Source organism: Egretta garzetta, unplaced genomic scaffold, assembly GCF_000687185.1.
Source record: "Egretta garzetta isolate BGI_Z169 unplaced genomic scaffold, ASM68718v1 scaffold231, whole genome shotgun sequence".
NCBI classification, from domain to species: domain Eukaryota; kingdom Metazoa; phylum Chordata; class Aves; order Pelecaniformes; family Ardeidae; genus Egretta; species Egretta garzetta.
In genome coordinates, this window is record NW_009258727.1 from 4,651,814 (window position 1) to 4,662,021 (window position 10,208).

The 10,208-nt window shown below is 39.3% G+C and overlaps 1 protein-coding gene across 7 annotated transcripts in view; it reads right to left on the bottom strand.

The window, feature by feature from the left end:
* The window catches only part of USP45 (ubiquitin specific peptidase 45), a 55,658-nt gene that overhangs the window by 40,668 nt on the left and 4,782 nt on the right, over window positions 1–10,208 (bottom strand). For all 7 annotated transcript variants that reach the window (XM_009649063.2, XM_035888763.1, XM_035888764.1 and 4 more), the window contains exons 2-5: window positions 6,823–6,932; window positions 4,422–4,591; window positions 2,575–2,678; window positions 1,982–2,082 (exon numbers count right to left, since the gene is read on the bottom strand). In XM_009649063.2, the coding sequence (XP_009647358.1) occupies window positions 1,982–2,082; window positions 2,575–2,678; window positions 4,422–4,591; window positions 6,823–6,922 (475 nt within the window). In that variant the 5' untranslated portion in view covers window positions 6,923–6,932. The remainder of the gene's footprint in view (window positions 1–1,981; window positions 2,083–2,574; window positions 2,679–4,421; window positions 4,592–6,822; window positions 6,933–10,208) is intronic.

The following is a 10,208-nucleotide window of genomic DNA, read 5'->3' on the forward strand; positions in this document are numbered from 1 at the left end:
AAGGCTTGTCCGTGACGTCCTTGGCTCTGAAGGACACCAGCGTGTCTGTTTGCCCGCTCAAAACCAGGCATATGCATGAGTTTGAAGGATGAAGCATAAACATGCAGACTGGTGACACGGTCCGAGGTGCTGGGAAATTGGTACTTCACCGATTTAAAACTGCCCAGCACCTCCCACCACCTTGCAGGAGGACCCTCGCGCTGCCCACTACACACCATTTGCCTGACATCACCGTCGGTACCCAATTCTACCTTATACATCACTGTCATGAACCTCCTTTTCCAAGGCACCAAAGCAAGCAGGGCCAACTCAGTGCACTGCTACCACCACATGCACGACGAGAGACCGAAGCTGGATGCTAGCTAGTTTTTCATTTCAATGGCTGGTTTCAGAAACTGAAGGGAAAACTGGTTTAACTAAAAGAGGAGGAAAAAAAAGAAAAGGGAAAAATGTTTATGCCCTAAACAAAAACAACACAATTTTGTTTCCAGTTATAGAAAAGAGTTTCCAGTTGTATCAGGCAAATATTTAAATGCAATATATACGTTTTCAAAACAGAGTATCAAAATGAAACACAAATACATATACAGCAGAAATATACCCTGCCCTGCTCTGCTATAAACACCTGCTTTTTAAGAAATCCTGGGCCTAATTTAAGCTTACTTTTCCTGAGTTAGTCTGGAATTTTGGTCGCTTAATTTAAGGCATTTCACAGAAAACTGCTAAGCACCACACTCTGAAAACTTTAGATATTTTGAAGATCCACAAATTAAGAATCTAAACCATGAAGCACACAGTCGTATCACTCTGGAAGTCTCACCCAGCAGTACAAAAGCAGAATGAAATTGTTTACATTAAATTAACTGAAATAAACACTACAGCATTTTCATCTGCAAGCAAGCTGCAACACCTGCTTATTACAAATAAACTTGAAACTGAAGCTGTGAACAAAAGTGAAATCACATACTGTATTTTCATTGCTCCAAGCGAAAAGATGAAGAAAGTAGCAATTTATCAATTTATTACAATTATGTAATTTAACATACAACTCATGACAAGATCAAAACATAAAATATGTATTTCTGAGTGGCCCTTCATTTTTTTCCCCTGAAAAAATATGTAACACCTTTTAAAACCAGTAGGATTTATGCACATGCATCTGGAGGAATACCTAGGGCAATTCCTTTCCATTCTTACTTCTAACCAGCTGATTACCTCTGCTAAAAACTGCAACCAATAGTTTTAGAAGTTTACTTAAGCTGTTGTTTATGAAGAATATCTGGAATCCAATGCACTCGGTAAGTCACAAGCCAGAAATGCTCTCGAGTGTGTTACAGTAGGGATGAATAACATCAACATTTTCAAGAGCAGACAGTTAAGGGCCACACGTACAAAGTTTTATCTACTATTACATATATTGAGAAGATATAGTAGGCTCCTAACATAAGAAAATAATACTGTTTTCTATTAAAAGACATTCTATCAATTAAAACCCAATAACATAAATGAACCGAAAGCATTATGTCCAACAACAGAGTACTAGAAAATCCACTTAAATAAATTTAATTAAATGTGGAAAACAAATTCAGATCAGAAAAAATTTAAGATGTGACACATCCACAGTAGGAAAATTCAGTTCATCTATGCTTCTAGATGGTTTTTGTTCATTAATTTAGATAGCATCTTATTTAAGGTAACATCTTCTCTACAATAAACTTTCTTCATTAAAGACAAAATTCAGAAAAACTGTCCTATGGTACCCAAAATTTTTTTAAAATGTAATCATACTGTAGAAAAAAAACAATAAATTATGTTTCAACAGGCACTTGCCCAAGTAATTTTGCAATTACAAACTATATTATACTCACATCATACATAATTTTTCAGTTGTATGTTTAACATGACTTAAAATCTGAAATGCTCATTTTTAGACACAGTACATTACAGATGTCTCCAGATAATACTATTTGTGTAAACTTACTTGGTTCAGCCCTGGAACCATGTTTCTGAAGAAAGTCAACTATCTGAGCCAAAACCTTTTTGTTGCAATGTGTTGACAGCTCTTCATCACATTCATAACACCTAAACAGAAGAAGAAATGAGCTGGAATTCAGGATATCTGTATGCACATCCCAGCTCTAACAAACCTCTCTAGCAACCTTACACAAATTACTTAAGCTCTAGGTTACAATTTTTCATACTAAAAAGAGGAATAAAATTGAATTCTCTCATCTCACATATGTTCTATAGATCAGTCCCAATTCACTGTGATACTTACAGATGTAAATAATCTCAATTTATAGTCCTGCAAATAATCATATAGAAAGGACAAACTCCTATAACCAGCCAACTCTCTACAAAACACAATGGACTCAAACTTCTATCTTAGGATTGATTTGTGACCGCTCTGAGAGTCCTAAGGACAAGCTAATTTTCTCTCCAGAAAGCCTGCCTTTCCTCTGTATAAAGTATTCATTTTATCTGTCAGAATCATTCTTTATCATGAGAAGATGCTGCTTTAAGTTACGAGTAGTCCTTACACACACACACGAACACCTGCATACTGATTCTTACCATATGATCCATGTGCTGAGGCTGATAACAATGCAATGAGGTTCTGCACGTGCTGTTTGGAAGTGTTTCAGAGAATGCTGGCCTTCTGAGTTCTTACTACATCCCTAAAATCAGAAACATCAATGCAGTAAAGGGAAAAAAGGGAAGTAGGGGAAGACTGTATTATTAGTAAATAAACTACAAAAACTTTACTTTTCAAAATTAGATGGAAAGTTATAGTGCCCTAAATACTCATTTAGCATTCTCAAGGATTGAGATGGTTTAATATTCTTTATAATCCAGTATTATAAAGATCCATTAACTTTTTTTTTAAATGAACACATTTTCTTTTTACTAATAAAGGAAAATCAATGACAACATAAAACCAAAACCTCATCTTTTCAACTGATTTTTCCAAGTAAAAAGTATAGAAAATTATTGTTTGTTTTAACTTAAAAGAAATAATTCCTAGCTTTTGAGTAAGTATTGAACAAAACCAAAATCTCATCTTTTCTACTTGGAAAAATCAGTTAAAAGTATAGAAAATTATTGTTTGTTTTACCTTAATAGAAATAATTCCTAGCTTTTGAGTAAGTATTGAATAAGTTTCAATAGACAGCAAATTATGCCATTCACAAAAGTAAGAATTCTCAAAAAAAAGTTAATTAAATGACTATGTAGCATATTTAGTCCACAGAATATCAAGGAAAGGACAGCATAGGTAACCCTCACTGCTCAAGAATGCCAAATGCATTCCAGACAGCAAGTACAAAAGGCACATAAATTGTTTTTGTAGTAAAAAGCTACTCAGAACACACCATTTATGTACAGCAACTTCAAGAGACGCATTTGCAATTTTTCAAGTATCTACAGAGCGGGACTTAAAAGATTCAGGACTGGTCTCTGAATGAGGCATGAGTTTTGGAGGCTATTAATAGCGTAAACATGAAAAAGCACACAGATTTAACACCTTTTAAAAGCCCACCTTAACTACAAATTGTCAGAGATGAGTTACATGAATCCTTCTCAGATCCAGTTAACCATCTTCTGAAGCCTGCTAACAGCATGTTTCTTTGCAAAATTAGATCTCTTCTGGTAATACTGGTAGGAGCTGGCTTTCTGTCCTTACTATTGCAAGACCTACTGAAAGTCTAAGAAAATTGTTAAATGCTTTGTTCAGGCAACTATTAGCTGAACCAAGCATGACACTGCCTGGAAACTGAATTTTTCTGTATCAGGCTTTATTTCACTCGCAGGACAGAAACCTGCACAAGCCCTTGGGGTCAGGACCTGCCATTTTAAACTCTGAAGCCACGATTTGACATTATAACTGTTCCAATCTAATGGCTAGCTGCCACAAAAAGCAGCATTCTCACTCCTGCACAGTCCTTTCTCCCTGGTTTCAATCAAATCTAGCAATTGAGTGTCCATGGTGTAAGTTGATTCAGCAATATGCACATCCATTTTTTACATTCGTCTGTATTTGCGGGATCTTCTGCCAGATGAGCCAGCTGAATGGATGCATTTTGCAACCACACAGTTCCTGGAGCCAATTCTCTGTGAGTGGCAAGAGCATGCAGATGGAAGAGCAAAGAAAGGGCAGGAGCATCACTTACTACTTGTGATGCTCAACACCACCGTAACACATAAAGCTAACCCAAAACACTGCCGAAAAACGGACAAGAAGAACGTAAGGCCACATCCCACTCCACTGAAAAAGCTGAAGCACAGACTCTCACAAGTAAGCACCTATGTCTCACTGTTTCACTGAAGGTAGCGAGATGCCAAAGACACAAGGATCTACAGCGGTCATATCCTTTAGAAAATCAGGGCTTATCCACCTCCATAAATTTCCAACATATGCTTACCTGAGAGCCACATTTGAGACACAGCCATATGTCCGAAGGTGCCACAGGCTCACCATCGCTCATCCGCCTTTCCTTCAGACATTCTGCACATATTGACCAAACGCTCTGAGCTACCGCTCTCTTCACGTGATGCACATCCACTGCTTGGCTCACATGTTGGCAGGTTAAGCCTAGCAAAAATGACACATATTCACTTTCACCCATTAAAAATAATAGCTATGAAAGGGAGCATCTGTATACTGAAGGAGCAGAGTCTTCAACGAATTCAGCATTAGGAAAAAAAAAGTCAAAGAACTAAAATAGGAAAAATCAGCCAGCTGCTCCCCATATACTGAATTTTATGAAGGATCTATTTCAGGCTTTCTATAACAAAAATCCTTTTCAAGTCAATAAACACCACCTCTTAAAAACAGATAAACTATTTTGTACAAAAGTACAAGGACTACTTTTGTAGAAAATTCATTTCCCTGGGTTGTTTTTTTTTTTTTTTTTTTGGGGGGGGGGGGGGGAGTGTCAATAGAAAGTAATACATAAATTTATTTTTCCATGTAACAACACAAGCAGTTGACCTTCTTTCCCATCCACAAAAAACGATTTCCAAATACCTATGCATCCCTAATACAACTGGCCATTCTGAACATTAGTATCAACCACTGTTCTTCTCCGTCACATTTTTTGTACAAATTCCACTATAATATCACAGAATAACCTAGGTTTGAAGGGACCTCCGAAGGCCATCTTGTCCAAACCCTCAGTCAAAGCGAGGTCAAATACAAATTTAGAGCTGGTTGTTGATGGCGTTTGTTCAGCTGAGTGCTGAATATCTTAGAATCATAGAATGTTTTGGGTTGGAAGGGACCTTTAGAGGTCATCTAGTCCAGCCCCCCTGCAGTAAGCAGGGACACCTCCAACTAGATCTTCAAGGACAGAGGTTTTACCACCTCACTAGAAAATCAGCTTTCTGTTTCATCATGGTCATGGTGAAAATAAATTTCCTCACACCTAGCCAAATTTTCCTTGTTCTAACTTTTGTCTGTTGCCTTTAGTCCTCTCATTGTAGACCTCCTAGAAGAGCCTGGCTCTCAGACTATAACCACCTATCAGGCAGTCAAAGAAAGAAACTGTACTTTCACTCCTTTGGCTAAAGAAATCCATTCCCTTCAGCCCCTCTGCACGCATCATGTTCTCCATCTCCTTAACCATGTGGAGGGGGTGACCCACTGCTGGACTCACTCTGACAAGTAACAGGGAGCCCACAGCTGGACAGGGTACTCCAGACCAAGTTTCACAAGTGCTGAAAAGATGGGAAGAAGCGCAGACCTTGACCTGCACTCAAGTTAATACAGTCCAGCATACAGTAAGCACAAGCCACACCTCTTGCTTTATTCTGTGTGTGCACTAGGACCCCCAGGACCTTTTCTGCAAAGCTGCTTTCAAGCCATTGATTCCCACCCTGTAATTGCGTGTGGTTATTTTGGCCCAGGTGCCAAACTCTCCACTTGCCTTTGTCAAACTCTGTGAAGTTTCTGCCAGCCCATTTCTCCAGCCAGACTAGGTCACCCTGAACAGACCTACCCTCCAGCATATCAGCTGTTCTCCTCAATTTGTTGTCATGAAGATGACAGAGCATAGCCTCACAATGACATCACCCGGCTCTCTCAGCACCTTCAGATGCATCCCATCTGATCCCATGGACTTGCACGTGTCCAGTTTGCTTAGCAGCTCTCAATTGTCTTCTACTCTGGACAACGCTTAAATCCCAGAGTTGCCACTAGGCTTAGAGACCAGGGAGGACCGAGTGCAGAGCTTACATGTGAAGACAGACGCAAAGAAAAGATTGAGCTCCTCAGCCTTTTCCCATGTCCCATGTCCCTAGGTCCCCTGCCCCCTCAAGCAGCAGGTTTGCACTTGCCTTAGCCTTCATTTTACTGTCACAGCATCCATACGAGCCCATCTTACTCTTCACACCCCTCATCAGATTCAACTCCAACTGAGGCTGGCTTACCTAATACCAGCCCTGCACACTCCGGGCCCCTACAAGGGCGGCCCAAACCCACCTCCACCCTCTCTGTCCTTCCTTTTGCCTCTGAGCTCAGTTGGAAGCTTCCTGTTCAGCCAAGCAACCTCCTGCCACGCAAACTTGACCTTCTACAGACTGAGAAAGGACTGTTCCCCTCCTTTGAAGAGGTTACCATTGAAGATCAAACAACTCTCCAGCCCTTCCGGGCAGTCATGTGGTGTAACAAGAGATCATGTCACAAACACCTAACCGGGGATATTTCTGCTATAAATTCAAACAAGAAAAGCATTTAACGGTACCACTGATTTGTCATTTTCAGCAGTCAACAGGGAAGTTGTTAGCCCTCTAACCTCAGGGCCAAACATCACCTAATGTATTTACCTGAAATATCATCTGAAGAGTCTTCATCCTGCGGCCTGTTAGGCCTTTTGCTTCTCTTTGGTTTCTCGGGGTTGGCTCTTGATGGATCTTTCACCCGCATCTGTTACTTACTGGGAAAGAGAAACAGGGGTTGCTTTATTGTCTAAACGCTTCACCAAATGTAGTGAGTTTGAACTCTAAAAGCATGAGATCAAATCACACACTCAAACCTCATGAACACAGCTTTAGCCTTTGACTAATGTCAGCTATTGTGTAACAAGGAATATGAGTGTGCCAGGAATGAACTCTTAGGAATGCTGCAAGATCAGTTAATTGTATTACACGACATGAGAAATTGTATCTGTAGCTACAGGGGACACACACTTCCAGGTAGCGGTGTTAAATCTTTGAGATACCAAGTTTTTCTTTACTTTTGTTATTGTAAACTACTACAGAGCTCCAGCCATACCTTACCAGAAAAACTTTATTAAAATAAAACCTTCTCTTCCTTAACATAGCTCCTTCAGGAAAGGTTTCTGCTGCCATTTACCCTTGCACATTCCCTAAAAGCTTTTGAGCAATTTCAAACATTTTAATAAAACACAAAAGTATTCCAAATCTCATGAAAGTGTCTTCTCCAATCAATGAGGACAGACTGGAGTGCAAGCTGACCCCTCTATTAAACATCAGAGAATCCGTACAGACGAAGCCTCCCATAGGAAATTTGGGTCATTGATCAAGGAGTCCTATGAGGAACAGAATCAAAGGATAAATATTTGCCACTAAACTTTTTTAAAAAAATCCTCAGAGATTTCAGCACGCTGGTCATTTAATCAAAATGCAAATGTGAATTCATTGAAAGAGAAAAAAAAGCATCATGCAAACAGCTTCTCAGGCTTAGTTTACAGGTTGCTTTCTAATGATGTTCTTCATAAAAACAAATTTATGTTCTCATATACAAAGCATATGAATGTAAGATAGTCAAATCTTCATACACTGCAAACCTGTGAGCCATTCCATTCAGAAAAAAAATGTTGTGTACCACATACAAGTTAATAACGTCACCTGAACCAAACACCTTCAACTGCGCCACCTCATTTATGTATAGAAAACCTCTAAAATGCCCTACATTTGGGAATAGCAAAAGATATATTCTTGCTACAGATCAAGTAAGTAAGTTTGCCAAAGTTTAAAAAGTTTGTCTGCCTACCTAAAGTTTTTAAATCTTCTCTGTATATGCATTTAGGCCTTTGTACTGCTGAAGCTTTGAGAGACATGAGAATTGATCTGTATATTGAACTTGGTATTTCCTCTCCTTTCTTATCCATTAAGGCAACCAGCAGAACAGTCATCAATATCAATACTAGAGCACCACCACCCCTGGTATCTAACAGCCCTCACTAAAGTGTAGCAGGCAATCCCTACCCCAGAGCTCCTGTTCCAGGTTCCTATAGATCTGGACAGACATCTCTGCATCTGCCACGGATACTGTTAGTGCTGGAGGTTTTCTGCATGAACATATCAATCAAAGGTTTACTTTGGACAAGTCAAATTTCTGTAGAGTATGAAAGAAACCTTTACTCGCTGCTTCCTTGCAGCAATGGCTTCGTGTCTCCTCAACCTTTCAAATTGCACTTCATTTTTTTCAGAATGCTACATTTACATAGCAATTGGTTTAAACTATATTAAATACCATGATGTTCTTAAATTACAGATTTCAAAACTTCCTGTACTTAAGTGCATAAAGCTTCAAATGCTTAGACATGCAAGTGAACAATGCCACTGAATTCCTCTTTGCTGATTTTCTAGGTTTGCAATTCATGTTCATACGGCAAGAAAGATCTGGATATTCCAGCTCTTGACTATTTATATTCAACAGATTTTAGCTTGCCTACAGTACATCAACAGCCACACATCACAGCATCCCTAGAATAGGAAAAGGTGCTACAGACTCAAAAACCTTTGACTGTATTTCTGCCTTGGCATCTTATCATATGTAAGGGAACTACCCAGCACCACTTGTCAAACTGCCACTTGACTGAGCACAAGATTCACAGAGACATGCACGAAACAGTAAGGCCAATACAGGTACTGTTAGAAAACCCATGATTTTACCCTAAACTATGTAAAGAGTCAATAGCAAAGACAGCAAAAATGTCCCCCCCTAAAGGAACATAGTTATGTTTAGGTTATTCAACATTGACATAAATGATCTATGAGTTCATTTCAGCATAATAATTTTTATCTCTTTGGACAGATTACATAAGACTGTCCAAACCACACATTTCACCCAAATGAAAGTCATGTTCATATCAGTACATATTGAGAGCTCGGATAACTTCATAAAAGAACAATTATGGGCCCAACCAGCTGAAATGCAAGCAAGTCATTGCCACCTGTGAAATCCTGTGGTCCATAGACCAGGTGATACGATCTGGATCAGGGCATGCACAGCCTACAGCTCAACTCACTCTCTAGGGTCCTTCAGGACAGGTGGAGAAGACTGAGTGTCAGCTGGTACCCACGACTGAAAAGATGGCATTTTTAGCCCAGCATAATCAACATGGCATTAGAAATGAACGCTGGCATAAGAAGTCGGCGTTCACACTGCAAGTTTGGGAACCCACCAAGCAACCTGGAGACTTTTCAGTTTTCTGTCAGTAAGAGCAGGCAGAACAAAAGATAACACAGACCATTAGATTAATCAGTTTTCATGAACAGACATACAGACAGGCATCCATCAGACAATGTTTACTGACCTGTGAGCTCTTAGGAAAGCCACAGCATATCAAGGACCTAGCCAGCCAGGGTTTGTGCCTCATTTTGAAAAGCATGTGAAGTGGGATAAAAGGGTAAGAGCAACAAACTACTCAACAAGCATCTACAATGCAAGTAGCACAGTACATGTGCAGTGAGTGCTCTCTGCCCTTTCCCAGCAAAATCGGGGACAGAAAACAATACAAGCCAAAGATTTGATTTAGCAATTAAAACATGTTCAACATTACAAGATCAAAATGTTTACACCAGGAATTTGATTATTATATTTAATTGAGATAAACGAGGGTGCTTCAGAAATTACTTCTCAGAAATATTTCCGTTTACGGGAAATGAAAGATTGAGATTTTATTGGCATGAAACCCCTGAACAAACATAGACACAAGAAAGCATAAAATACAGCTAAGAAAAAAGCAAGAGAGAAACTCTGTAAGTTTCTGTTGGCCATAGACACAAGCCATTCAGGACAAGCAGGCAGAGGAGAAATTAACAATTTACACAAAATGAACTCAAGACACTGAGGATTAAAAACCATGGCAGTATTCCCATGACTTGCCTCTTTCCAATCTATTCTCCTATTTTTAATATGTTCAGTGAGCAATTTGTGGCTACAGCCATCACCTGTGGAGTCT